The sequence below is a fragment of the Panthera leo genome, chromosome F3 (assembly GCF_018350215.1).
Source record: "Panthera leo isolate Ple1 chromosome F3, P.leo_Ple1_pat1.1, whole genome shotgun sequence".
Classification (NCBI taxonomy): domain Eukaryota; kingdom Metazoa; phylum Chordata; class Mammalia; order Carnivora; family Felidae; genus Panthera; species Panthera leo.
In genome coordinates this window covers 36,305,873-36,331,901 of record NC_056696.1, presented here as the reverse complement: position 1 = coordinate 36,331,901, position 26,029 = coordinate 36,305,873, and the positions used below count along the sequence as shown (strand labels likewise).

Here is a 26,029-nt window from a genome sequence, read left to right as displayed (position 1 = left end):
ACAGTTTCCTGTGTCTTTGATTTTCTGCCTGGATTATCTATCCATTGATGTAGTGGGGTGTTGAAGTCCCAGACTACAGCCATATTGTCAATTTCTCCCTTTATTTCTGTTAATATTTGCCTATGTATTTAGACGCTGCAATGTTGGATGTATAGATATTTATAATTGTTATATCCTTTTGTGGATTGACCCCTTTATCATTATGTAATGCTTTTCTTTGTCTCTTATTATAACCTTTGTTTTAAAGTCTTTTGTCTAATATAAGTATTGCTACCATGGCTTTTTTTTTCCTTCTATTTGCCTACTGTATCTTTTTCTATCCTTTCACTTTTACTCTGTGTGTTTTTAGGTCTGAAGTGAGTCTCTCACAGCAGCACAGAGATGGCTCTTGTTTACCTGTTCCATCACCCTATGTCTTTGATTGGAATATTCAGAGCATTTACATTTAAAGTAATTCTTGATAGGTATTGGGGCACCTGGGTGGCTCAGTTGGTTGAGTGTCTGACTTCAGCTCAAGTCATGACCTCACAGCTCTTGAGTTCAAGCCCCGCATCCAGCTCTGTGCTGACAACTCAGAGCTTAGAGCCTGCTTCAGATTCTGTGTCTCCCTCTCTCTGCCCCTCTACTGGTCATGCTCTGTCTCTCTCAAAAATAAATAAACATCAATAAAGTAAATATTGATAGGTATGTACTTATTTTCATTTTCTTAACTATTTTCTGGTTGCCTTTGTAGTTCTCTATTCTTTTCTTCTTCTCCTTCCACTTCCCCTTGCCCCTTCCACTCCTCCTCCTCCTCCTCCTCCTCCTCCTCCTTCTCCTCCTCTTCCTCCTTCTCCTCCTCTTCTTCCTCCCCCTCTTCCTTCCCCCTTCTCTTTCTTTCTTTCTTTCTTTCTTTCTTTCTTTCTTTCTTTCTTTCTTCTCTTTTTCCTCATGAGTGATGACTTTCTGTGTTGTTATCCTTGACTTTATTTCTCTTTATATTTTGTGTATCTATTATAGGTTTGGGGTTTGTGGTGGCCATGAGGGTCAAATATATGATCCTAGGTATGTAACAGTCTGTTACATACTTATATACTGTTAAGTTGATAGTTTAGTTTGAACTCATTCTAAAAGAACTTCTTTTTTACTCTCTCCTCCATGTTTTATATAAGTGTAGTTATATTTTATATAATTTTAAAGTAATTTTCTTACCTCTGATTATGGCCTTTACGTTTGCACTTAAGGAAGTCCTTTTAACATTTCTGGTAGAAAAAGTTTAGTGGCGATTAAATCCTTTCACTTTGGTTTCTCTGGGAAGCTCTGTTTCTCCTTCAATTCTGAGTGATAGCCTTGCTGGGTATCATATTCTTGGTTGTAATTTTTTCCCTTTCACCTCTTTGACTATATCATGCCTCTCCTTTCTGACCTACAAAGGTTTTCTGCTAAAAAATCGGCTGATATCTTATGGGGCTTCTCTTGTATGTGATTTTTTTGCTTCTATTTCGCTGTTCTCAAAATTCTCTTTTTATTGTTAACTTGTGACATTTTAATTATTATGTGTTGTGGTGTGGACCTCCTTGGGTTCATCTTGTTTTGAATTCTCTGTGCCCCCTAAACCTGGATGTCTGTTTCCTTCCCCAGGTTAGGAAAGTTTTCAGCTAGTATTTCTTCAAATGAATTTTCTGCCTCCTTTACTCTCCCTCTTCTCTTTCTGGTACTCTTGCAACACAAATGTTTGTTCACTTGATGTTGTCCAAGAGATCCTTTAACATAACCCCATTTTCTGAAATTCTTTTCTTTTTGTTATTCAGATTGAGTGCTATTACCCTGTCTTCTAGATTGTTGATACGTTCTTCTGCATTTGCTCCTCTACTATTGATTCTCTCCAGTGTGTTTTTCATTTCAGTTGTTGCATTTTTCAACTCTGATTAATTCTTTTTTATCTCTCTGCTGAAGGCCTCACTAAGATCTTGCAGTCTTTTCTCCAGGCTGGTGAGCATCTTTACCATCATTACTTTAAAATCCTTGTCAGGCATACTGCTTATCTCTGTTTTGCTTAGTTCTTTTTCCAGGTTTTTGTCTTGTTCTTTTGTTGGGGGCATATTCCTCTATCTCCCCATTTTACCTGACTTTCTGTTTTTGAATCTATGAATTAGACGGAACAGCTACTTCTCCTAAACTTGAAGGAATGGTCTTGTGTATGGTACTCCCCCATGCAGACTGTGTATTTGGTGACTTTGCTGGTTGGTTGGAGCTGTGTCTGGTGTGGGCTGGGGATTCTGGGGCACTCTGTGCTGAGACTTCCTTGGTGCGATGGCCTGAGCTGAAGTGTATGTGGGCCTGGGTGGTCCTGGGGCTCTTTGAACACAGGGAACCCTGGTAGGACATAAAGCTGAAGTGGGCATGGGCCAGGGTGGTCCTTGGATTCTCAGCACAGAGGGTACCCTTGCAGGATAGCTGAAGCTGAACTGGGTACAAACTGGGGTATTCTGGGGCTCACCATGCAGAAGGCACCCTGGCAAAGTGGCTAGAGCCAAGGCAGGGCATGGGCCAGGGAATCTGGGGCAATCCACATGAAAGGCATCCAATGGGATACCTGGAGTTGAGTTGGGTTATGGGATAGGCAATCCTGAGGTGCCCCATGCAGGGGGCATCCTGGCTATAGCTAAAGTGGGCATGGGCTGAGGTATTCCTGGGGCTTTCTACTCAGAGGGCACATGCAGAGGACAGCTGAAACTGATGTGCATGCAAACTGGGGTGACAAGGGTACTCAGTACAGGGATCATCCTGGCAGGGCAGTTGAAGCCCAAGCAGGGTACAGGTTGGGGTTCCAAGGTGCTCCAAACAGGATGCAACCAAGGCAAGCACAGGCTGGGGTGTTCCTGGGTGCTCTGTGCAAGGAGTACCTTGGCAGGGTGGCTAGAGCCAAAGCGGGCATGAGCCGGGAGGTACAGCAGTGCTCTGCACTGAGGGGTGCCTTTGCAAGCCATCTGGACCCAAAGTGATGTGGGCCTGGAGTGTTCTGGGATGCTTTGTATCTGTGTCATTTTGGTGTGATGGCTAGAGCTGTAGTGAGCTCTGACCGGGGGGTGTCCCGATGTGTGCCTTGCGGGGCTGCTTTGGTAGGATGGCTAGGGCCAGTGTGGGCTAAGAGCCAGGGGCTCACTGAGGCAGTAGGTTTGCTGTGGTGCTTGGATCTTACCTCAACCATGATGGCAAGGTGGACAGGGAACACAGACTGTGGCACTGGGCAGCTCTACGGAGAGAGTTCCAGTAGCTCCCCTGCCATTTGGTGGATTTCTAGGGCTAGTTCCCTTACGTTCTACTTGCTCTTTGAAACCAAGGATTTTTTTCCTGTGCACCAGAGTGTCTGGGCCTGGGGTGCATCAGGGACTGCAGCTCACTGAGGTGGCAGGCCAGTTATGGCGCCCAGAACCCTTCACCCATCTGCACTATCAAGGTGAAAGAGGAACAGAAACCATGGCACGTCCAGCCTCTCCAACCCAGGGAGAGTGCCGGCAGCTGTCTCACCACTTGGCAAGGTTCAGGCCTAGTTCCTTTAAATACTAGTCGCTCTTTCAACTTGGGCTTTTCTCTGTGTCCCAGGGCTGGCAAATCTGATCTCTCATAGTGTCTGACCCCACTGACACTATGAGGCAGTTTGTAGGGCTGGGGGGGGGCGGAGGGGCGGGGATAGTTCCCTTTGTTACTGATCTCTTTCTCTCTTGCCATTCTGTGTGGTCTCTCTGTCTTTGGTTGTGCAGAAGCTGTGCCGTCAACCCCCAGTTCTTCTTCAGGAGGAATTGCTCTCTCAGTAGGTAGCGATTTCGTGTGGAGAAGATGAGTTCAGGCTCTTCCAACATCAGATCAGACCAGAACTCCAAACTTTGTTTTATTAACATAATTTTATCGTTATTATGAGTAGTACTTTTTCTTTTCGCACATTCAGAGCTCTATCCTAGTCAAAGAATGTAATAAGTTTCTAATCACTATTTAAACCATTCAACTACATACATCTGTAAGTGTACTTGTTTATGTTGCCAGCGACATCATTTTAGTTCAAAATTGTGGAAGTCCCTACTCTATCATATTCTTATTTTTCAATGTACACAAACACACAAAAAGAAAGCAAAGAGGCTGGAGTGTTAAGACCTGGTAATGAGACAGTCATGTGACATGTCCGGTAATTTTGTCAAGGGTGCAAAGCCTTGATCCAAACGAGAGTGGAGGGTATTAGGCAGACAAAAATAAAATAGAATGGGATTATTTAGCAGTGGTAAAACATAATGATCATGAATTTTGAGAGATACCCATCTGCCTATTTAGTTTTCTCCACAACGCTTGGCTGCTTAAGTACTGGGATAGAGAAGACTGATGGATAAGTTTCTTCCATATGGAAATTTGTTAGACTAGACCTTCAAAAGAAGAGAGAGGCAGGAGATTTGAGGTTGATTGCGAAAGAGTTTGGGCATAATAAGACTTTTAGGGGGAGGTATGAAGAAAGGAAATAAATACTGGGCATTTAAAGATAGGAGGAAAACAGGGCAGCTGAGTGGCTCAGTCAGGTAAGTGTTCGACTTCGGCTCAGGTCATGATCTCATGGTTCGTGAGTTTGAGCCCTGCTTCAGGTTTTGTGCTGACAGCTCAGAGCCTGGAGCCTGCTTTGGATTCTGTGTCTCCCCCTCTCTTTGTCCCTGCCCCCCACTCGCACTTGGTCTGTCTCTCTCTCTCTCTCTCTCACTCAAAAATAAACATTAAAAAATATTGTTTATAATAAAAAATTTTTTTAAAGATGGGGGAAAGTATTAGTTTATTAAGTTTAGAAATGTCAAGAAGGCTTTTCAGGTTAGAAGAGTTTTGCTCACTCCCAGAGGGAAGTCTGGTTAAGAAAACCACTTAGACTTAATTTAGTTGTATACCACTTCTTTGTTCTTTGACATTATTTTTCAAGTAGAATGCACTTCAAGTGAGAAAAACCTACAGTTAGTAATAGAATAGAGGGGTTTGGAGACACCTGAGAGGAGCTTCTGGTTTGCAAAAGTAGCTCATGTTTTCTTTCTCAAACCAGGTGACTGAAGGTTAGTTATGAGGAAAAAACCCTGAGAAGGAAGAGAATATACCTGAGAATTCATGTCAGATGCACACCTATTTCTTCTTTTTTTTAATGTTTATGTTTGAAAGAGAGAGAGAGAGTGTGTGAGCAGGGGAGGGGCAGAGAGAAAGGGAGACACAGAATCCAAAGCAGGCTCCAGGCTCTGAGCTGTCAGCACAGAGCCCAATGTGGGGCTCGAACCCACAACAGTGAGATCATGACCTGAGGTGAAGTCAGGCGCCCAGTTGACTGAGCCACCCAGGCTCCCAGATACACACCTATTTCTGATAGTGTAGGTCTCCTGGCAATGACTTTTCCTAGTTAATTATTTTCATTTTCTTTTGTTCTAAAAATGTGCCAATTTTGCTTTTCTTCTTAAAGTAATTTTTCACTAGACATAATATTTTGAGTTCAGAATATTTGATTTTAGTACTGAAAAACTGTTTTCCATTATCTTCCAGCCTCCATATCTGCCAATAAGAAACCAGCCTTCATTGAAATTATTTTTCCCCTGTATGTAATGCATCATTAGTTAATGGTTGTTTTCAAGATTCTCTCATTATCATTAGTTTTTGGTAGTTTGTATTTAATATATTTTCTTTTTATTTTTCTTGCATTGACTTTATTAATTTTTTAGATCCCATATAGTTATGCCAGTCATCTAATTTGAGGAACTGATGATCTGGCTTCTTCAAATATTTCTTCTTACATATTCCTCCTTTCTCCATTCCTTATTAGCCTCCATTTACACATTTCATTTTTCTATTGTCCAACCAACCGTTCCCACACTCAGTTTATAATTATTTTTCTTTTTTCTTTAGATTGGATTATTTCCATTGTTTATTTCCATTATTTCCATCTATTTTTATGCTCACTATCTTTTGTCAATTCCATCTATCTTAAGTCTCCCCCATGAAGTTTTTCTTCAGATGTTGAATTATAAGTTCTAGAATTTCTTTCTCTTTTATAGTTTCTATTTTTCCACTATTGTCTTATGTTTTTACTCATCGAGAGCATATTTTTTTTATTATTTCCTTTAGAATAGCTATAATTCTTGTTTAAAATACTTCTCTATTCCAATATCTGGATCATCTTATAGTCAATATCAGTTACCTGTCTTTTCCCTTGAGAATGGGTTTAGCTCACATTCTTCTAGTTATTTGTATATCACATAATTTACTCATCTGACAACTGTCTATAAAGGAATGCTTTCTGGAATTGCCAGTCTTGTACTCCTTTTGTATTTCTTTTTAATTTCTTCACATCTTGGAAGAGAGTAGTAAGCTAAGAATAGCACATCTTATCAAGTACTATACTGCCACTCAAGCAACTTCCTTAGAATTACGTGCCACAAAATAGTTTGAGAAAGAAATTCTCAGAAACTGAGAAAGAATATCTAAGTTTAAAATACTGCTATGTATTGTGTTCTAAATAAAATATTTTTATAAAGATTTTTATTTTTATTCTTGCGAGAGACAGCGCAAGCAGGGAAGAGGCCGAGAGAGAGGGCGGGGTGGGGGGACAGAAGATCCAAAGCGGGTTCTTCACTAACAGCAGCAAGCCCAATGCAGGGCTCAAACCCATGAATCAATCACAAGATCATGACCAGAGCCAAAGTTGGAATCTCAACCGACTGAGCCACCCACGTGCCCCTAAGTAAAATATTGTGTATGTATTTTATCATTCTAAACATTTTAAGTTAGCAGTTTCCTTTTAAGATTTCCTCCTCAAACTGGAGGAGGAAAAATAAAACTTCTGCCTGCCTTTCTCCTATCCAAGAAGTCAGCTGTTTTAATAGATAACCACTGTGGGTTCCAACTTTTTACTTTTTTATTCAACCCCATCAATCTTTGAGTTAGTATAAATTCACTATAGGGGTGCCTGGTTGACTTAGTTGGTTGGGCGTCTGACTTTGGCTCCGGTCATGATCTTGAGGTTGGTGAGTTCGAGCCCCAGGTTGGTCTCTGTGCTGACAGCTCAGAACCTGGAGCCTGCTTCCACTTCTGTGTCTTCCTCTTTCTCTGCCCCTTTACTACTTGCACTCTGTTTTTCTCTCTCTCAAAAATAAATAAACATTAAAAAACTTAAAAATAAATAAATGAATAAATTCATTATAAATTCTGATATGGTCTTAATTTTTTATTTTATTTTTTAATTACCAGTGTTTGTCCTGATTTTGAAATGTTGGCCACAGTTTTTAGAACACTTTATTGAGATATAATTCACACATCATACAATTCACCCATTCAAAATGTATATTCAATGTTTTGTTGTATAATCACAGAGTTGTACACTCATCACCACAATCAATTTTAGAACATTGTCACTGTTAACTATCAGCCCCTGCCTCCCTACTCCAGCCCTAAGCAACCATTGACCTACCTTCTGTCCCCTCTACACCTGTCTATTCTGGACATACCCTACAAATGGAATCACATAATACGTCGTCTTCGTGACTGGCTTTTCTCACTTAACATGAAGATTCTGAGGTTCATCCATGCTGTGGCATTTGATAGCACTTTATTCCTTTGTTATAACCAATAATAGTATGTAAGATGCATGTTTTGTGTATATTGACAAGCATCTGGGTTGTTTCTATTTTGGGGCTATTATGAATAATTCTGCTAAGACATTCATGTTACAGTGCTTGTGTGATACATGTTTGTCTTTCTTTTGGTATATATCTAGGAGTAGACTACTGAGTCTATGATAACTCTATTTCAACCTTTCAAAGAACTTCCAAATTATTTTCCAAATTGGGCGTATTGCTTTACATTCCCATCAGTAGTGTATATGTGTTCTAATTTTTCCACATTCTTAACAATAGTTGTTACCATCTGACTGATTATAGCCATCCTAGTGGGTGGGAAGTACTATCTCATGGAGATTTTGATTTAGTTAATGATTGATGGTGTTAGGTATCTTTTCATGTGTTTTTTGGCCATTCGTACATCTTTTTTGGAGAAATGTCTGTTTAGATCTTTTGCTCATTTTAAAATCAGGTTGTCTTTCTATTTTCACTCGTAAGAGTTCTTTAATTCTGGATACGAGTCCCTTATCAGATATATAATTTGCAGCTATTTTTTCCGATTATATCTGCATGCTTTCATTTTCTTATTAGCATTGTTTAAAGAATGAGGGTTTTTAGTCTTGATAAAGTCCAATTTCTCTATTTCTTGATTGTTTGTTTTGATGTCTTATCTAAAAATCTATTGCTGTATCTCTAGTCATGAAGATTTTAAGAAATTGTCACCATTTTCATAGATACTTAAAAAAAACTTGCTGGCCAAAAAAATGTTTTAACTATACTATGCTACCTAAAATACAGGAACATGCAAAGGACATTTCTAAAAGTTCCTGTTCAGTATTTCCCCAAACTATGGTACATCAAAAAATAACGGAGCTTTGGTATGAAGTCAGCCTCCTGGCCCACAGCACAGAGTTCTTATACTCTCAATCTTCTACTTTCTTGGTCTCTAATCACAGTTCTTGATAACTCTCATCTAACTGTAAAAGTAATATAATTCAAAATGAAAAATTATAAAATGTAGGAATATAAAAATTTACAAGTATTCTAATTTCTGAAACCACAGACCACATAGAATTATTACAGCCAAACTTTGTGTTTACTCTCAATCTTTTTTAAGTATGTATGCATATCTAGATAATCCTATAGATGCACTATTGTAACCTAATAATTTTCATTTATGGTTACCTTTTTGTATGCATGTATCACATCTTGACTATAATAGAAGTTCTGCAATAGGATTTGTAAAAATTTTAGTCTTCCACCCATTTGTGGAAGATGGTGTATTTAGTATTTGATGAGTAATCAGCCTCCCATCAGAGGACTTTTTAATATTTACTAATGCTTGCTACAAGCATAAAAGGTGACAGTTTTTGTATTTAGGAAACATTTTTTTAATGTTTATTTATTTTTTAGAAAGAGGAGACAGAGAGTGAGCAGGGAAGGAGCAGAGAGAGGGGAGACACAGAATCCAAAGCAGGCTCCAGGCTCTGAGCTGTCAGCACAGAGCTCGACGCGGGGCTCGAACTTAATGAAATGTGAGATCATGACCTGAGCCAATGTCGGATGTTTAACGGACTGAGCCACCCAGGCACCCTACAGTTTTTATATTTTATGATGTGATAGAAAGATGGAAAGCCTTGAAGTTGTCTTATACATTTTAGACAATTAGAAGAGGTTAGATGGGACAAAGTACTGAATTGAGGCACATGCTCACTTTCTGTGGGTAATATATGAACAGGAGACCCAGCACTATGATTTGACCCAGGTATAATATGGTCCACCTAATAAGTGAAGCGTTGCTCTTGGTTTATAAATTTGTGAATCTCTGAAAATTCAGAGTTCAAAGTAAAACTGAGATAAGCAACACTCGAAAGAATAAATACATTAATTATAGAATTGCCTATATAATGCATACTTACAACATACATATAGCATTACTTTAAAATTTATATTCAGGGAAATTAATGCTTGTTTCATTCACATCTGGGATATTCAACTTCCCCTTCCTGACAGATTGCCCGAAATGACTGTATTGACGTGTTTGCTTTATGTGGCCATTTACATTCAAATTCAACAAAATCCCCTGTTTTTACATAAAGTTTTTTGGTGTCTTTTCCTCTTAACTGCACGTTATATTTGTTCATGTTATCTTCAGATATTATACATGCATCTGAAAGAATTAAAAAAAATACATCATTAATAATATACCTTTCCCTTTCCAAGAGTAGTGACATTTCTTTTAAGAATATTTTGGAATTAAATAAAATTTATGAAAGGATATTAAAAGCTAATATTTATTGAGTTTGCCCAGTACTGTTCTTAGTACTTTGCCTTATCTCTAAACACTGTGCATCATTTCCCTGAGCTACACAACAGGAGATGGGGGCTCAGAAAGACTGAGTAATTTCTCCAAGGTCACATAACTTAATGAGTATTTTGAACCAGAATATGGACCCTGGCAGTTTGACTTCAGAGTCTGTGCTCTCAGTTACTGTGCTTTACATGCCTAAAAACCACATGCCATATAGGATTAAATTAAAATGTTCTGTTAGGGTCAGTGTTATTCACCCTCCTTTCCCAACTCAGGATTCTCTTTTACATTGTTTCCAAAATGTGCATAGTTTGAGCATACGGATGTATTAACATCTTACTAAATATTACAGTAAAAACAAGTTTACTTCTGTCTATCAGATACACGGTGCAGAAAGTGGACTGAAGAAGGCACAATATATATAAAAACCAACCATCTCTTAAAATATTCACTTAGCATATTCTCGAAGGTAATTATTTATCAATAAGACCAAAAATTCTACTAGCTATTATATTAGCTATTTTATTTCTTATTTAGAGCTCCTTTTCCACAAAGTAATTATCAGTGGGTTGTCACTTTTATGCAACATTGATTTCTGTAGGAAAGCAGTATTACCTTCCCCCCATGATCAGAGTCCCCTCATTCATTTTTAAATTTAGCATTTTGAGAGGTAACATTTCCCTGAGTAAATAGCATGCCCAGCAGTACTAAGCAGCATGTTCTCTATAGCCCATCATCTCTGATATGGGAATTGTTCTGAGTTTTAAAAATAAGCACATGGTTAAATTTGAGGAGCCATCCTAGGCAGTGGTGACCATAAGGAACTTCTTTTCATACCTAGATTTGTCCATGCCCAGGATTATAAGGTACATTACCAAGTATTTTCCTGATGACATATGATAGACCAGTCCTTTTACTGTTAGAGTGAGGTTGATCTTTTTTCTCCCTCACTTTTTTGTAGACAGGAGAGGCCACCATAGCCTCAGGCTTAACTACATGAAATTTGGAACCAGATTCCTGTGTCTGATTCTTAGCTCCACCAAATACTCGCTAAGTGGCTTGAATCCATGTCAGATAGGTTTTCAGCTGAACTGAACTTAAGTAAAAATCATCCTATGACGTTAGTCCATGAGAGCTTTACTATGAATATCAAATCTCAGACTCTAGGAGAATACGACAAACTCACCTATGCATTTTGGTGGTTCTGACCACTGTCCATTTCTGCACGTTACATCTATGGAGCCCCGAAGTTCATAGAAAGACTGGCAATGGTACTGGACTTTTGATCCTGGAGGATATACTGTTAATGGGAATGAGGTGATATCTCCATTGCTAATAGGTGGAGGGGAACCACAATATTGTGTTGACTCTGGAAAATAACATTTATGTGTTGAGAGAAAACCGATATGTAGTTTAAATAAATTAGTATAAATACATTTCTTTATATTATATGTTCGATGTTTAATATGATGTCTGCAAGCTCAAATAACTCATTATATAATTTCTACAATATAACCTGATAACCAAAAATTATAGTGCTTCTCTTCACCCATAAGTCAAATACACTTAAGTACTGAGTACATATATCTTATAAGAGCACGTATTATAAGGGCACCCATAAGTCAAATAAACTTAGGTATTGAGTACATATGTATTATAAGGGCATGCAACTAGAAATAGTTTTTATTTAATGTGTGATGAACAGATAAGTAAATCTTATCTGGTCTACTGTCCACCTCCTCCATAAATTTTTTTATTTAAAGAGGAAAGGTAAAAATAAATAACTCCCTTCCCATTTCTATTCTCTGGGACAACTGTTACTTTCTGCAAGTAGCATGTACCTGTGAAATGAATTATTGACCTACTGCCTTCCATTTATTTTCCAATTCCAAATAATAGCGTAGGCATCTTTCTCTGTCAATAAAAATTTCAACTTCATGTTAAGAATGGCTAGGATACATTCCATTGTACTGATTTATCTTCCTACATATCACCAAGGATATAGATACGAAATGGCCAAATAAATAATCTTATCCTGAATAACTTCTTCTATTTCTTGTTTCATTGAGAGACTCTTCCTGTATTTTTCTCGGACTAACTCTTTCACGTGGGCACTAGATTCTTTCTCCATTAAACTCAGCAAAGACCATGAATCGTCCCTTTTGGCTGTATTAATTTGTCCTTCTCTACCAAATCATTCATCGACATACAAACGTGTTGAAAATGTCACAATGTAAGGTAAAATTTCCCTTTATCCACACCCCATATCCAGCTACTGCCTCATTTCTCTCGTCCCTTTAGAGCAAACCTACTTGTTTCCTATCATCCCTGATCTTACTTTATCAGCCCACATTCTCTCTGGAACACACTGCAATTAGGTATTTCCCAGTGCTGAAATACCTCTAAGCAGAGCTACCAATAACTTTAGGTACCTAAATCCATTGTTCAATTATCAGTCATCTCGTCCAGTTCTAAGTAGTCTTTGACATGCTTGCCCACCTTTTGAATGATATTGTGTAACATGTCCTTCTGAAGTATGTCCTTGATATTGCTTCTGGGACACCAGCTCTGATAATGTGATTTATGATAAATATTTGGTATTATTCCCCATTCCTGGCACAGAGATCCTAAAACTCTTGGAATTTCACAAATGATGAGAGAAGTAAATGTGTCTTCTGTTATGTTCGTGAGATGACTTTTATAAGACCCGTAGGTCACCAGAGGATAACCTGGTTGCCAGGAGGGCTAACCATGTGATGAGGGGGTTGGAACTTTCATTCCCATCTTGACCTACGGGGGAAGAGATAAGGGCTGGAGGTTGAATCAATCACCAATGGCTAATGGCTTAATCAATCATGCCTATGTAATGAAGCCTCCATAAAACCCCAAAAGGACAAGGTTCTGAGAGTTTCTGGGTTGGTAAATACATGGAGACGTGGGAAAAGTGGTGGCTGGAAAGGGCATGGAAGTCTTGTGCCCTTTCCCCATACCTTGTCCTATACATCTCTTCCGTCTGGCTGTTCCTGAGTTATATACTTTTATAATAAACCCATAATCTAGTAAGTAAATGTTTCTCTGAGTTCTGCAAACTGCTCTAGCAAATTAATCAAACACAAGGAGGGGGGTTGTGGGAACCTCCAAGCTATAGCCAGTCAGTCAGAAACACACAGATGGCAACCTAGATGTGCGACTGGCATCTGAAGTGGATACGAGAAGCAGTCTTCTAAGACTGAGTTCTTAACCTGTAGAAATCTGATGCTAGCCCTGCATAGTGTCAGAATTGAGTTGAATTGTAGGACACCTAGCAGGTGCCTAAGAGTTGCTTGTTGGATGTGGGGGAACCCCGCCTCCCCCAACACACACAATGTAATTGTGTCCTAGAATCATTTTATCAGCCTTCCCTAGTTTTTCTGGGTACTATCTGGCTACTCCTCATTTCCCAGATCTCTAATAATGGAGAGTCTCCAAGGCTGTCCCTTCGACCTCCTCTCTTTGTTAGCCATTTGGGCTCTCCATGTGATCCCATCCAGTCCTGTAGCTTTAGAAATCATCTATATACTAGCAGTTACCAAGTTTACATCCTAGCCCTGACCACTCCCAACTGCCCATTCTGTATCTTAAGCTGCATATCAAGTAAACACACTTAATAAAAGTGGATATCCAGTAAAGACCTCAAGCTTCTTTCTTATACGGTCACTGTTGTAAATACCTCCTAAAGAAACAGTTTTTAAAAGTGACAGCATTGAGTAACTAGATGACAATTTAATGCTTCAAAATACGGTGCACCACATAAATCATAAATTCTTTTTCCTTTTCTTTAGATAAAGCAAAGAAGATTAGTAAATACTTTTTCAATAACATTATTTAGAAATAAACTACTAACCAATACACTGGGGTAATGACTGCCATTTTCCACTTTTACACACAATTTCTCTTGCTCCGTGAAGTAGATAATTTTCTTTGCAAAGAACAGCTACTTTTTCTCCATCCTGATAATTCACTGTGGTTAGCATATTCTGAGCATTAGGTATCTGAGGTGGAGGTGGGCAGAGTTGTGTCTCTTTTCCTAAAAAATATTGGAATTAACTTATTTGATTAATAAAATCTAAAGAAAACAGCTCAACAAGATAATATTTCAGTATATTTCAGTATAACGATTGTGTGTGTATGTATATTTTTAGGTATATATATGATGCTATAGTGACAAATGTACTTTATGTTAACATAGTTTAAGGTTTAACAAGCACTTTTGGGGTACAACCATCAGATTAAAATTTCTCTGGTGTTCCCTTCTATTTCCTATTCATTATTCTGTCTCTTGTACAAATTAACCCTTTTAGTTTTTTCTAGCTAATTTATATGATTCAAATAAGTTATGCACATGTTATTCAAACAAGTGAACACAAAAAAATTAAATTGGTAATAGTAATGAGGGAACCAATTAAGACTTCCCTTAATAACCTAACCTTTGATCTCAATAAAAGCTTTCGTGATTTGCCTTTTGTTCTAAACATGACAATGACTGGTGATCAATGTAATTAGAATGCTTCTGTTTGAGTAGAAATTAACTTACTTTTGGTTGCTTGGTTTGTTCTAAGGGATAAATTTTAAATGGCCAATTTGGATGCCAAAACATCATTAACTGAGCCACAGTCCCACCTCCTGACCTGGAGTCATACAGTGTTCTTCAGTTCATTCTCCACCCCCCACCCCAGGACAGAAGCTGCTAAAGTGGTACTTCCCTTCAAAATTATTACAAAGAAATTAATACATATTTTTTATCTCCCACTATACTACTTTCTTTTAAAACCAATATAGAAGAGTGAGCTTATCTCTCCTGGTTTCACTACATTCAAAAATATACTAATAATTTATAGTAAACATTTCCAAAATTATGTGAGTAGAACCTAAGATCAGTATAATTTCAGCGAAAACACACATACTACCTGGAACCTGAATTTTACATTGGGTTTATTTTTTCAAGGAAAGGAAGGCGCATTAGAATTCTATACTTCAAATCCTGTAAACAAAAGCTATTTCTGTGAAAACCCAGAGGGTTCTCTGAGAGGTGGGACCACTCAAGCATATTTCTATGCTCTATATGACTTGCCCTATTTGTTTATTGGTTTAAGAAATATATGGCATAAAAGAATTTCATTCCAGTGTCATCATTATTCTAGTCAACCTTTAACAGGGTCAGTCTTTAATTATCTGTTTTGGCTCAACTAACTCTGCAAAAGAAGATAAAGAATAGCCTGATATTACTGTTATTGCACATTTTCTGTTGGTGAAGTCTGGCTCATAGGCCAGAGGACAAGCTATGAAAAGTACATGAAAAGAAGATAAGACACATTCAATAGATAGATGGGGCAGTTTGCTCTGTTACGTAGACGTTTTCCTACTTTGGGTGTCCCATTTCCCCTTTGTTGAAGAATTTTGTAGTGTCATTTATTCATTTCTGTTTAGGTGTGCAAATATTTTTATTTAAATACAAAGTCACAAGGATGAATACTTGTTGAATTTCATCAAGACTCTTGACTGAGCATCAAGGTGTGTGATGCCAATCTTGGGAATCAGCAACCATGTGCTGTTTACCTCCTAGAAGTCCCAAATAGGGAAATAGGAAGGTTGACATTGTCTGTAATCTCAAACATAAATAATAATTTAAAAAATGTAAACCAAATCCCAACTAACCAAGTTAAATATTCAAATATCATTGCTATTATATTTTAGGAAAAATATTATGCATGATTACGTCAGTTGTCCAACTTACTTTCCTTACAGAAGTATGGACATTGTCTTTAGAAATTTCAACCTAGTATAGATATAGTGTAGTTGAAACAGCACTAATATAAGAACCAAGAAACGAGTTCCAGTCTTGATTTTGGCTAAGTGACTTCTTGGGGTCTTGTATTCCTGGTCTGTAAAATGAAGGACTTTGTTGTGTTTCTTAAGAGTAAGTCTGGCAGGCGCCTGGGTGGCTCAGTCAGTTGAGCGTCCAACTCTTGATTTCGATTCAGGTCGTGATCGCAGGGTCGTGGGATTGAGCCCCACATTGGGCTCTGCACTGAGTGTGGAGCCTCCTTAAAATTCTCTTTCTCTCTCTCTCTCTCTCCCCTTCTGTCCCTCTCCCCCACTCACGCTTGCTCTCATTCTCTCTCTGTAAAATAAAAAAAGAAAAAATAAGTCTGGCAATTTGAGTGACAAATATTTGCCACTTGATAATATCCTCACCTAATCTCCACCTGCCACCTACCACCATTTCTCGAAATTGTTATTAAACTCTTCTTTCAGCTTTCAGGAAAGCTTCCTCCTCAGTTTTCTACCTCATTCTGGAAATATAATTTTATTATGTATAAGTACAACCTTTAAGAAAATCAAGTTGATGCAATAAATCAAATGTTTATGACTTTTATCTAGCTCATATCGAATATTTGGGGATTTTAAATACCATTGTTAATGGGTTCTGTATATTTTATAGAATTTTTAGTATTAAAACTATCAGTAATCTGACAACCAGCAATGGAGGAATGGTACATTATATACCACCTTATCTAATACACAAACATATTAGGTTCTGATGTGAAATCAACAATACAGAATAGATATTAATGTGTATGATATGATAATAGGATTAATAATGAAGTACCATTAAGGTGTAATATTTTTAATGCTGCTGCTTCTCCATATAGGCAGATATGTTTTATTCCAGAGTCACTTGAGTGGCTCTCTCAGACAAACATAAAGCATCATGGGGAATGAGAGCGGCAGGATGTCTTGTTTTTGTCATTTGGCCCAAACTACATTTTTTCCCCAAATGGAGTTAAGGGTATGAGTAGACTGGAAAGGAGAAGGGGGGTTGTCAGGAAGTGAAAATATTTACACAAAAAAACTTCTGGGATTTAAGCAGCAATAAAGCAATAATCCCATTTTCTTTTCCCCAAGATTTTTTGTGTCGATCCTGCCAAGATGAAGAACTGACCAGGAAATATAATACGGAAATGGAACTCAGGACTCCAAAGGAAACTCCAGGAAAAGAGAGGTGAGCATTCTGAAGTCATCTCAACATTGAGGATCAGAGGGAGACAGATTTCCCAGATGCTTTCTTTTTATTTTCTAACCCTAACATCAGACTTTAGCAGGGCACTTGGAAAAGGTTGACAGATGTTTTGGTTGTTTGTTTCAGGACTCTGGAAATTTTAACAGTTGTGCTAGCCTTCATACCACTTGTAAATTTTCTTTTAAAACTCTGCTATTTTGTGGCGCCTGGGTCGCTCAGTTGGTCAAGCGTCCAGTTTCGGCTCAGGTCATGATCTTACGGTTCGTGGGTTTGAGCCCTGCAACGGGCTCTGTGCTGACAGCTCAGAGCCTGGAGCCTGCTTCAGATTCTGTCTCCCTCTCTCTCTCTCTGCCCCTCTCCCACTAGTGCTCTCTCTCTCTCTCTCTCTCAAAAGTAAATAAGTGTTAAAAAAAAACACAAAAAACCTCTGCTATTTTATTTATGTTTATGTTTCTAGTGGCTTTCTCATCCTTTCACTGTTCCAGGAAGGATAAGAGCAGCAATGTGACTTGCTTTTTTCCTTGGAGGGGCATATTATATTCTGGAATTTCATTCGTTGGTTTCTTAGCTCTCTTATAAGACTGTTTAAAATTAAAAAAAAAAACTATAATTTTAGAGGTGCTTAGGTGGCTCAGTCACTCTTGATTTTGGTTCAGGTCATGATCCCAGGGTCATAGGATCAAGCCCTGCATTGGGCTCTGCGTTGAGCATCCAGCCTGATTAAGATTCTCTCTCTCTTCCTCTCTTCTCTCTCTCTCTCTCTCTCTCTCTCTCTCTCTCTCTCTCTCTCCCTGTCTTTCTCTCTTTCTCTCTCTCTCTACCCCCCCCCCACCCCGGCCCCTCTGCCCACTCACACATGCTTTCTTTCTCTCTCTCTCAAATTAAAAAAAAAACACTATAATTTCATACTTTATCTTGATTTTTCTTGTTTTACAGGTATAAGTAACATTGTCTTCTTCCTTTTCTTAATAAAAGAAACTAGATTCTACAGCTATAGTAAAGTTCCTCTTGTGGATATTAAATGTGGATTCACATGTATGTGTTTAGAGAAAATAAAAACTAGAAATTACACATATGTGATTAAGTAGAAGGAAAAATGAGGAAACCAGTGAGGCCACAAGAGGAACTTTACTATAGCTGCAGGATCTAGTTTCTTTTATTAAGAAAAGGAAGAAGACAATGTTACTTATATCTGGAAAACAAGAAAAATTCGTGTCTGTGAATTTATTTATTTTTTAGCATTTATAAGGGCTATACTATAGCATATCGTAAGGCAACTTGCTTTTTTCATGAACTATGATGTTTTGAGACCCATACATGTTTGTATATGCAACACAAAGCTTTAAAATAAGAATATTCTTCTTTCCTTTGCCTAGTCTTCCAAATTCAATTATACCAAGATTTAAAATGAGATGATAAAAAAACTTTTTTTTTTTTTTTTTTTTTTTTTTTAGAAACAGAGAGAGCATGCAAGCAGGGGAGGGGCAGAGAGAGAGAAGCCTAAGCAGGCTCCATGCTTTCAGCACAGGGCCTGACGTGGGGCTCAGTCTCACAAGCCATGAGATCATGACCTGAGATGAAATCATGAGTGGGATGCTCAATTGACTGAGTCACCCAGACACCTCAATAAAAAACTTTTTAAAGACATGCCAAGAGATTATAAATTATGCTCTGCTCCCATTAAACTGGTATTGCACGCATGAGAGGCTAAAAGGATGAGTTTTAAAGAGCCAGTAGTAAAGGTTTCCTTAAAGAGTGCTGTCTGCATGTTGTATCATGGGAGAGAGAAGGGTAAAATCACATTCCACTTAGGCCAAGTGAAAGTAGGAAGCTTCTATACAACTGCTTTTCCCAGGGAATTAATGGTACAAAGAACAGTTTCTGACTCACACTTGAAATTTGAGAATAACTGAAGTAGTCTGTCTGGTAACACCTAAAGGCATGCCTGCACTGGTGATATTTTCCATTTCCAAATCTCAGTGGCTAGGATGGAAACCACAGGTAAAGGCTAGCTGTGGGTTGTCTTAAAAGGGCTTTCCATGAAAAGTCAACTGTGGGGAGTGAAATAAGTCCAATGGAAAAATGGGCTTGAAATCCAGGATTGCTAGAACTTTGTCAAGACAACTACCCTAGGTTAAGGGAAATCTCCAGAAACGGCATTCTCCTAAGATCTGTAAATGCCCTTTTCATGGGATTTTCCTTTTCAATTAATGTTTTTAACTCCTTCATTTTCAAAACTGTATTCTTATATTATTTTTCTTATATTTGTATATTCATCTAATTTTGGCTTATAGAAATGTTTATTTGGACCTACCCACCATTCTTCTTGACTAGAGTAGAATTGATTAGCTAGGTCTGCTCATTAACCTTTATAAAATTATTGTTATTTCCCAGATCAGCTGTAAGTAAAATATTCTATTTCATTCATATCTTCTTTTACATTTATTATTTTGCCTCCTAATATCTGGAGTTTACTTTTCCTAGCCTAGGGGAGATAGATAATAGATGAAAGATAGATGATAGATAGATAGATAGATAGATAGATAGATAGATAGATACTAGATCCAAACTTATTATTTTAAGGCTATACATTTCACTCTAAATTTTGGTTAGGTTGCCTCTAAGGGGTTTTACTATATGCTCTGAGAATTATAGTTCTTCGTAGTGTAAACACTATGTTATTAGGTTATTTGGAAGTGAATTATTTCACAAAATGAAGGGTAAGGAAGTAGATAGATATTATTATTACTTTTAAGTATTATTTCTTTGTGGTTATAAAAAGTAATCTATAGGGTATTAATATTTGAAACTTATGAGAATTATTTAATGCACAATAACAGATTAATTTAAACATTACATGGGCACAGAAAAGGCTTTAAAATGGTTGAAACACTCAGAGCAATACTTCACTTCCTTACATAAAAATAAAAATATATTGAATAAAGAAATTTAACAAAAATAAAAACATTTTAGTGGTTTTAAACAAAATATAGTTACCCTAGCTTCTTGAAATTATTACTTCTTTAAATTTAATATATTTTACTTTTTACCCTCACAATTTCTGATAACACCACATTCTTTTGTTAAGAATTAATATTTCATCTTGCCGATATATATTTTATATGATTTATTTCAAAGGATGATTTTGAGTGGTAAATTCCCTTCATCTCTCCTGTGTTTAAACATGTATTTATTTTGTAATCATCAATGAATACTTTGGGTATGGAAAACACTGGTTGCCAATTACTTTTTCTAAGCACTTTGAAGATAATGCTCCATTTTATCCTGGCTTCTTATATTATTGCTGGTGAGAAGTCTGAAGTCTACTCTGTTTTCTCTATCTTGTTATTTCTCTGTAAGCATTATATCTTTTCTATGCCTGGTTTATTTTAATTTAATATGGTGCCCACTTTATAATTGTTTGTAATTTATAATCCTGTTGCTCAAATTAAATAATTTGAAAACAAGCCTTTGAGGAATGTGAGATTTAATATTAGGAAAACAATTCCTTGATCATTTTTCTTCCCAGACTAATTTCTACTTTTGGTCCAGACTTTGTCATGTCTGTTAGTTTAACCTTCACAGTGTGTCATTTGGGTTTTAGTTGTTTCCCAACATCATTGAAGATTGAGTTTTTGTTCTATTTTTACCGTTCTTTTTTTTTTTCTTTTATCATTCAAGAGATGGTAATAGAGTAAAAATGGGTTTACTTCATCACCTTTACCAGAAGGCAAGGGCTCTTAAGTGATAATATTTGAAAATAGTGTTGTGAGTAGTTTCTATCTTCACCATCAACTTAAAAATTTATGTGACGCAATAAACAATTTAATTTAAAAACATGCTAATTACAAGACAACTTTTCTGATAAAGATGAAATAAGTTCTACAAAATCTGGGTTTTTTTCTCTTACAAAAATATCTCTAAAACAAATCTTACCTCTGCAGTTTGGTTCAGGATACCAGTTTCCATTTATGCAGGATATTTGCATCTGTGCACTGTTCCCCAAACATCTGTAATTTATTCTGGCATTATGATTATATTCAGGCATACGCGGACTTAGCAGTTTTCTTCGATAAAAATTTGGTATTTTGCAACTCTTAAGTTGGTCTGTTGCTATTCAAAAGGAAAATATTGATACATGAGCAGAATATTGAACAGAAACTAGCAATTATTTCAGTAAAATATCTGAAATATTAGCGGTATAATGAAATCATGTTTGATGCCTTTAGGCCATATCACATAAAACTACTCTTAATTTCATTGCGTAGGCTATACTGGCTGTTGAAAAAATGAGAAAGAAAATTAAAAGCTGTGTTCCATTTTGAATGACAGAAAAATATGTCAAAGTTGCTTAGGAAATGGGAATGCAAGATGAATTAGTCTGGTCCAGCGTTTTGACTGGAGAACAGTCCTTATGAAACTTCATTCAGCCTAGTTTTTTTTTTTTTTTTCAATATATGAAATTTATTGTCAAATTGGTTTCCATACAACACCCAGTGCTCATCCCAAAAGGTGCCCTCCTCAATACCCATCACGCACCCTCCCCTCCCTCCCACCCCCCCATCAACCCTCAGTTTGTTCTCAGTTTTTAAGAGTCTCTTATGCTTTGGCTCTCTCCTACTCTAACCTCTTTTTTTTTTTTTTCCTTCCCCTCCCCCATGGGTTTCTGTTAATTTCTCAGGATCCACATAAGAGTGAAAACATATGGTATCTGTCTTTCTCTGTATGACTTATTTCACTTAGCATCACACTCTCCAGTTCCATCCACGTTGCTACAAAGGGCCATATTTCATTCTTTCTCATTGCTATGTAGTACTCCATTGTGTATATAAACCACAATTTCTTTATCCATTCATCAGTTGATGGACATTTAGGCTCTTTCCACAATTTGGCTATTGTTGAGAGTGCTGCTATAAACATTGGGGTACAAGTGCCCCTGTGCATCAGTACTCCTGTATCCCTTGGGTAAATTCCTAGCAGTGCTATTGCTGGGTCATAGGGTAGGTCTATTTTTAATTTTCTGAGGAACCTCCACACTGTTTTCCAGAGTCAGCCTAGTTTTTAAAGGCCATGAAAAGATATGCGTATCTGTTTCCCACTAAATAACCACATATCTGTGGGAAGTACAGTACTAGGAGAGATAAGTCTGGATTTCCCTTGAGGTTCAATTACTCCCACATTTCAGAAGCTCAGTAAAGACCCTGATGCAAGAAGTCAGAGTATGCTCACAGGAAGAACCCCCTGATAACAACACTATTGAGCCTTAGAACATGCATTCACAATGGGCCACATGCTTGTCTACATAGTTTTTATTGTTACGATTCTTCCCTTTTGTCCATAAATATGTAGCTCATCACGGAATCTTTCCTTAGGGTGTCCAAGGATGGCATAATGAGACATGAATTGCTCTGCTACTGCTTTTCTTCCAAGTGTTTTTTAATCCATGTTCTAAATCTCCCCTGTGTGATGCTAGTGATTGGGTATCTGTATTTCCCTCATATAATAATTGTTGACCATGAGCAATACAATTTACACCTTTTTATAACAGAGTCCAGTCTCTCGGGGCTGGAAAACATTCCCTCCCTGTAGGTCATCATGAATTGCCAGTGGCCAAGGTGTCTGCCAGGCTTAAAGAAGCACAAGAGCGACAGTTTTCATCACCAGAAGTGGGTAGGTCAGTTGATAATCCAAAAGTCTAGGAAATGAGGGAAGAGAGTGGGTCTGGGTTTTCCACTTTAGAATCTTGAAGAACAGCAACAGAGAGTGCCAGTTTTTAAAGCTCAGAATTAAAGGCTTTCATATTTTGAGATTTCTGGAGATAGGACGAAGGAGAACAGTATCTGAGGGTATCAGGACAAAACTTGCACATACTTATACATTACGGCTGAGAGCCCAAGACTGCTTGAATGCAGTTGAGAGAGCACAGCACACAGCCTGATGGATTGATAGAAAAACCTGAAAGAGATTTCACTACTTCTGCGGAAGAAAATGGACAAGCTGATCAGAAAATCTGGAATAGAGTTAAAAGATTTAGAGGCACAGGAAGAGTAAGAATCAGGCCTAGTTCCTAGGTCCTGCCTTCAACTCTTTCTCTAAGAGGAGAATCCAAATATCCCAGACGTAAATAGAACTCAGGCTACATGGTTGTTATTTTGGTGGTTGTTTCTGGACCATGTAGAGATAGTTTCATGAACTAAAGAAATAAAATAAAAGAGATTAAATTGTGATTATTTTTAAAAATAAAATATCCAAATTCATTATTAGAACTAATATGGGAATTTAGCAAGATTGCTGGAGACAAAACCAATATACAAAATAAAATATAATCCTGTATATAGAAAGTATAACTCTTCAAATATATAAATTAATAAAAGATCTCAAAATAAAATATAATCCTGTATATAGAAAGTATAACTCTTCAAATATATAAATTAATAAAAGATCTCATTTATTTTATCAATAGAATCCCAAAGAACTTAGGGGAAAAGCTTATTTAGAAATAATTTTAATGAGAAATGTATATTATTATATATAAATTTTAATATAAGACCTGACTAAATAGATTGATGCATTATATTCATGGGAGGAAGAATCAATAATAAATAAAATTGCAATTCTGGCCAAATTTACAAATTTCATGTAATCCCAAACGAAATTGAACCAGAATTATCAAAGAATTTAGTTTTAAAATACAGATAGAGGGGCGCATGGGTGGCTCAGTCAGTTGAGCATCTGACTTCAGCTCAGGTCATGATCTTATGGTTTGTGAGTTCGAGCCCCACATCAGACTCTGTGCTGACAGCCCGGAGCCTGGAGCCTGCTTCGGATTCTATGTCTCCCCCTCTCTCTGCCCTTCCCCTGCTCATACTCTCTCTCTCTCTCTCTCTCTCTCTCTCTCTCTCTCTTTCTCAAAAATAAACATTAAAAAAATTAAAAATAAAATAAAACAGATAGATTCGGGCATTTTAAAGAATAGTTGCTATGATTATAATAAGTAAAAAAGATTGCTGTAATAATAATGATTTTTTCCATATTACTATAAAAATAGACAAACAGGTTAAGGGAACAGAATAGATAATCTAGAAATAGATATAAATAGGGTACTAGTAATGGCATGGGGGAAATAAATATTAGTAGAAAATAGAACAATTCACTTAGTATTGACATAGTTTTCCACATCGACACAAACAAAAGTACTCTAATACAACATAAATATAACAAATAAATTAAAAAAATAAATCTTAGTAATGAGATTTTAATCCTTAGAATAAAAGGGTATATATTTATGCACCTAAAAAATGAGGGATTCCTAAACAAGATACACACAAGCATGCAAACAATCGGAAAAAGAAAGATTGACAATTGAGTTTAAACAAAACCCTCCAATGAAAAAGGCATCATAGAGAAAATAAAGCAAAAAAAAACTTTAAAACTTTAAAAGGTTTGCAATATAATTATGAGAATATTTAATGCAGAACTCAAATCTTAAAAGGAGAAAGAAAACACAAAGTTAAAGAAAAATGTTCATTGCACGTAAGAGAAAATCTAGCTACCGACAAATACTTGAATTTACACTCAATATTACTATCAGTCAGACAAATGAAATTAAATGCGAGAAATGATTTTGACCCACTGTCTTGGTGCCAGTTCAAAAATATTAAAATATCAAGTGAGGGCAAGAGGAGTAAGGTCTCCGTATACATCTGGCAGTACCTTGTAAAATCAAAAGTATCTACAATCCAATACCATCAATTCCACTTGCAGATGTATGTTTTAGGAAACACTGAAGCATGTCTTTTATACCAGGACAAAAAAAAACACAACAGTTTCCATTTCCAATAGGGTAATGAAGTGATAAAGCAAGGTACGTTCTCAAGGTAGATTACAACACAGTAAAATTACAATGTTGAAGAAAAAAGCACTTTGCAAGTAGACAATAATTTTGCATAAGCTTAGGGGAAAAAACACAAAAATTTCCTCCAACACTCATATATATATATATATATATCAAAAAGTAGAATGGAAAGTACAAATTCTACTTTCTACTTGATTGGAATTTCCCTTGGGAGGATGATAGGATAATGGATACTTCTGTTTTTCTTTCATGTTTTCATTTCAATGATTTATTCTATTACAAAATATTTAAAGCAAATAATGTCAAAAATATCAATTGTGAATAGTGTAACACAGATGTTTTATAGCATTCTTTTTTTCCCCATTTTTTTCAACTTTAACCAAAAATCGAATCAAAGTACCTTGGCTATGCCTTCTCATCTAGAACCCCTCTGGGACTACAACACGTTTAGGCTGAGGAGGAGAGATGAGGACAAGTTTTGAGACATTAATTCAATTAAAATGTCAAGCAGCATCTATATAGACTTCCTATGTGTATGACAAAGTCTAGACCAACAGAAGGTAGAATGCGGGTATGTGAGACAAAAAAGAGAGCTGATACCAAGTGCACCGTGCCCCAGAGGAGGAGCTTGTGGGATAACAACCAAAAATAATTATGAAATGAGTTACTGACACAGAATCTTAACACTTTATGCAAATAAAGTAATAGAGTATTGCATAAAATACTTTATGCAAACGTAAGCGAATGATTACTCAGGCAGTGAATTAGAGATTGGGTCCATACAGATGAGCCCTGATATTCTGGCACTTTATAATCTAAATGGAAGACAAGTATCTATTAGGTACATGACAATGATAAATGTACAGACAGACAACACAGTGGAGAGGCTATATCCGTCTACTAGAATTTCGAGATGAGCATATGGGTACTGGAAAATAAACCAGGAGAGGTTACAGAGGTGAGTGAATTTTGAGTTGACTCTTAAAGGTGAATAGTTTTGCATATGATTACAGCGGAGAAAGACATTTCAGGAAGAGAGCAAAGGCACAAATGAGGAAAGGCACAGAGATTTAAAAGAACATGGCTTATCCAGAAGCTAAGGAAAATCCATTTTGCATAGCTCCATCACATGGTGAAGATAGGATCCAGCGGTAGATACCTAGGAAAAGCAATCTGATATTACCCCGAAGCAGAAGTCCCAA

General features: G+C 37.0%; 2 protein-coding genes across 3 annotated transcripts in view; one reads left to right on the top strand and one right to left on the bottom strand.

Moving 5' to 3' along the window:
- The window catches only part of F13B (coagulation factor XIII B chain), a 58,549-nt gene extending 41,622 nt beyond the window's left edge, over positions 1-16,927 (top strand). Inside the window, exon 12 of the mRNA XM_042924994.1 lies at positions 16,858-16,927. Within this exon, the coding sequence (XP_042780928.1) occupies positions 16,858-16,885 (28 nt within the window). The 3' untranslated portion in view covers positions 16,886-16,927. The remainder of the gene's footprint in view (positions 1-16,857) is intronic.
- The window catches only part of CFHR5 (complement factor H related 5), a 31,218-nt gene continuing 14,763 nt past the window's right edge, over positions 9,575-26,029 (bottom strand). The window contains exons 7-10 of one of the 2 annotated variants that reach the window (XM_042924995.1): positions 20,909-21,085; positions 13,796-13,978; positions 11,099-11,281; positions 9,575-9,771 (exon numbers count right to left, since the gene is read on the bottom strand). In XM_042924995.1, coding sequence (XP_042780929.1) covers positions 9,575-9,771; positions 11,099-11,281; positions 13,796-13,978; positions 20,909-21,085 — 740 coding nt within the window. The remainder of the gene's footprint in view (positions 9,772-11,098; positions 11,282-13,795; positions 13,979-20,908; positions 21,086-26,029) is intronic. The other variant, XM_042924996.1, reaches the window with a different exon arrangement.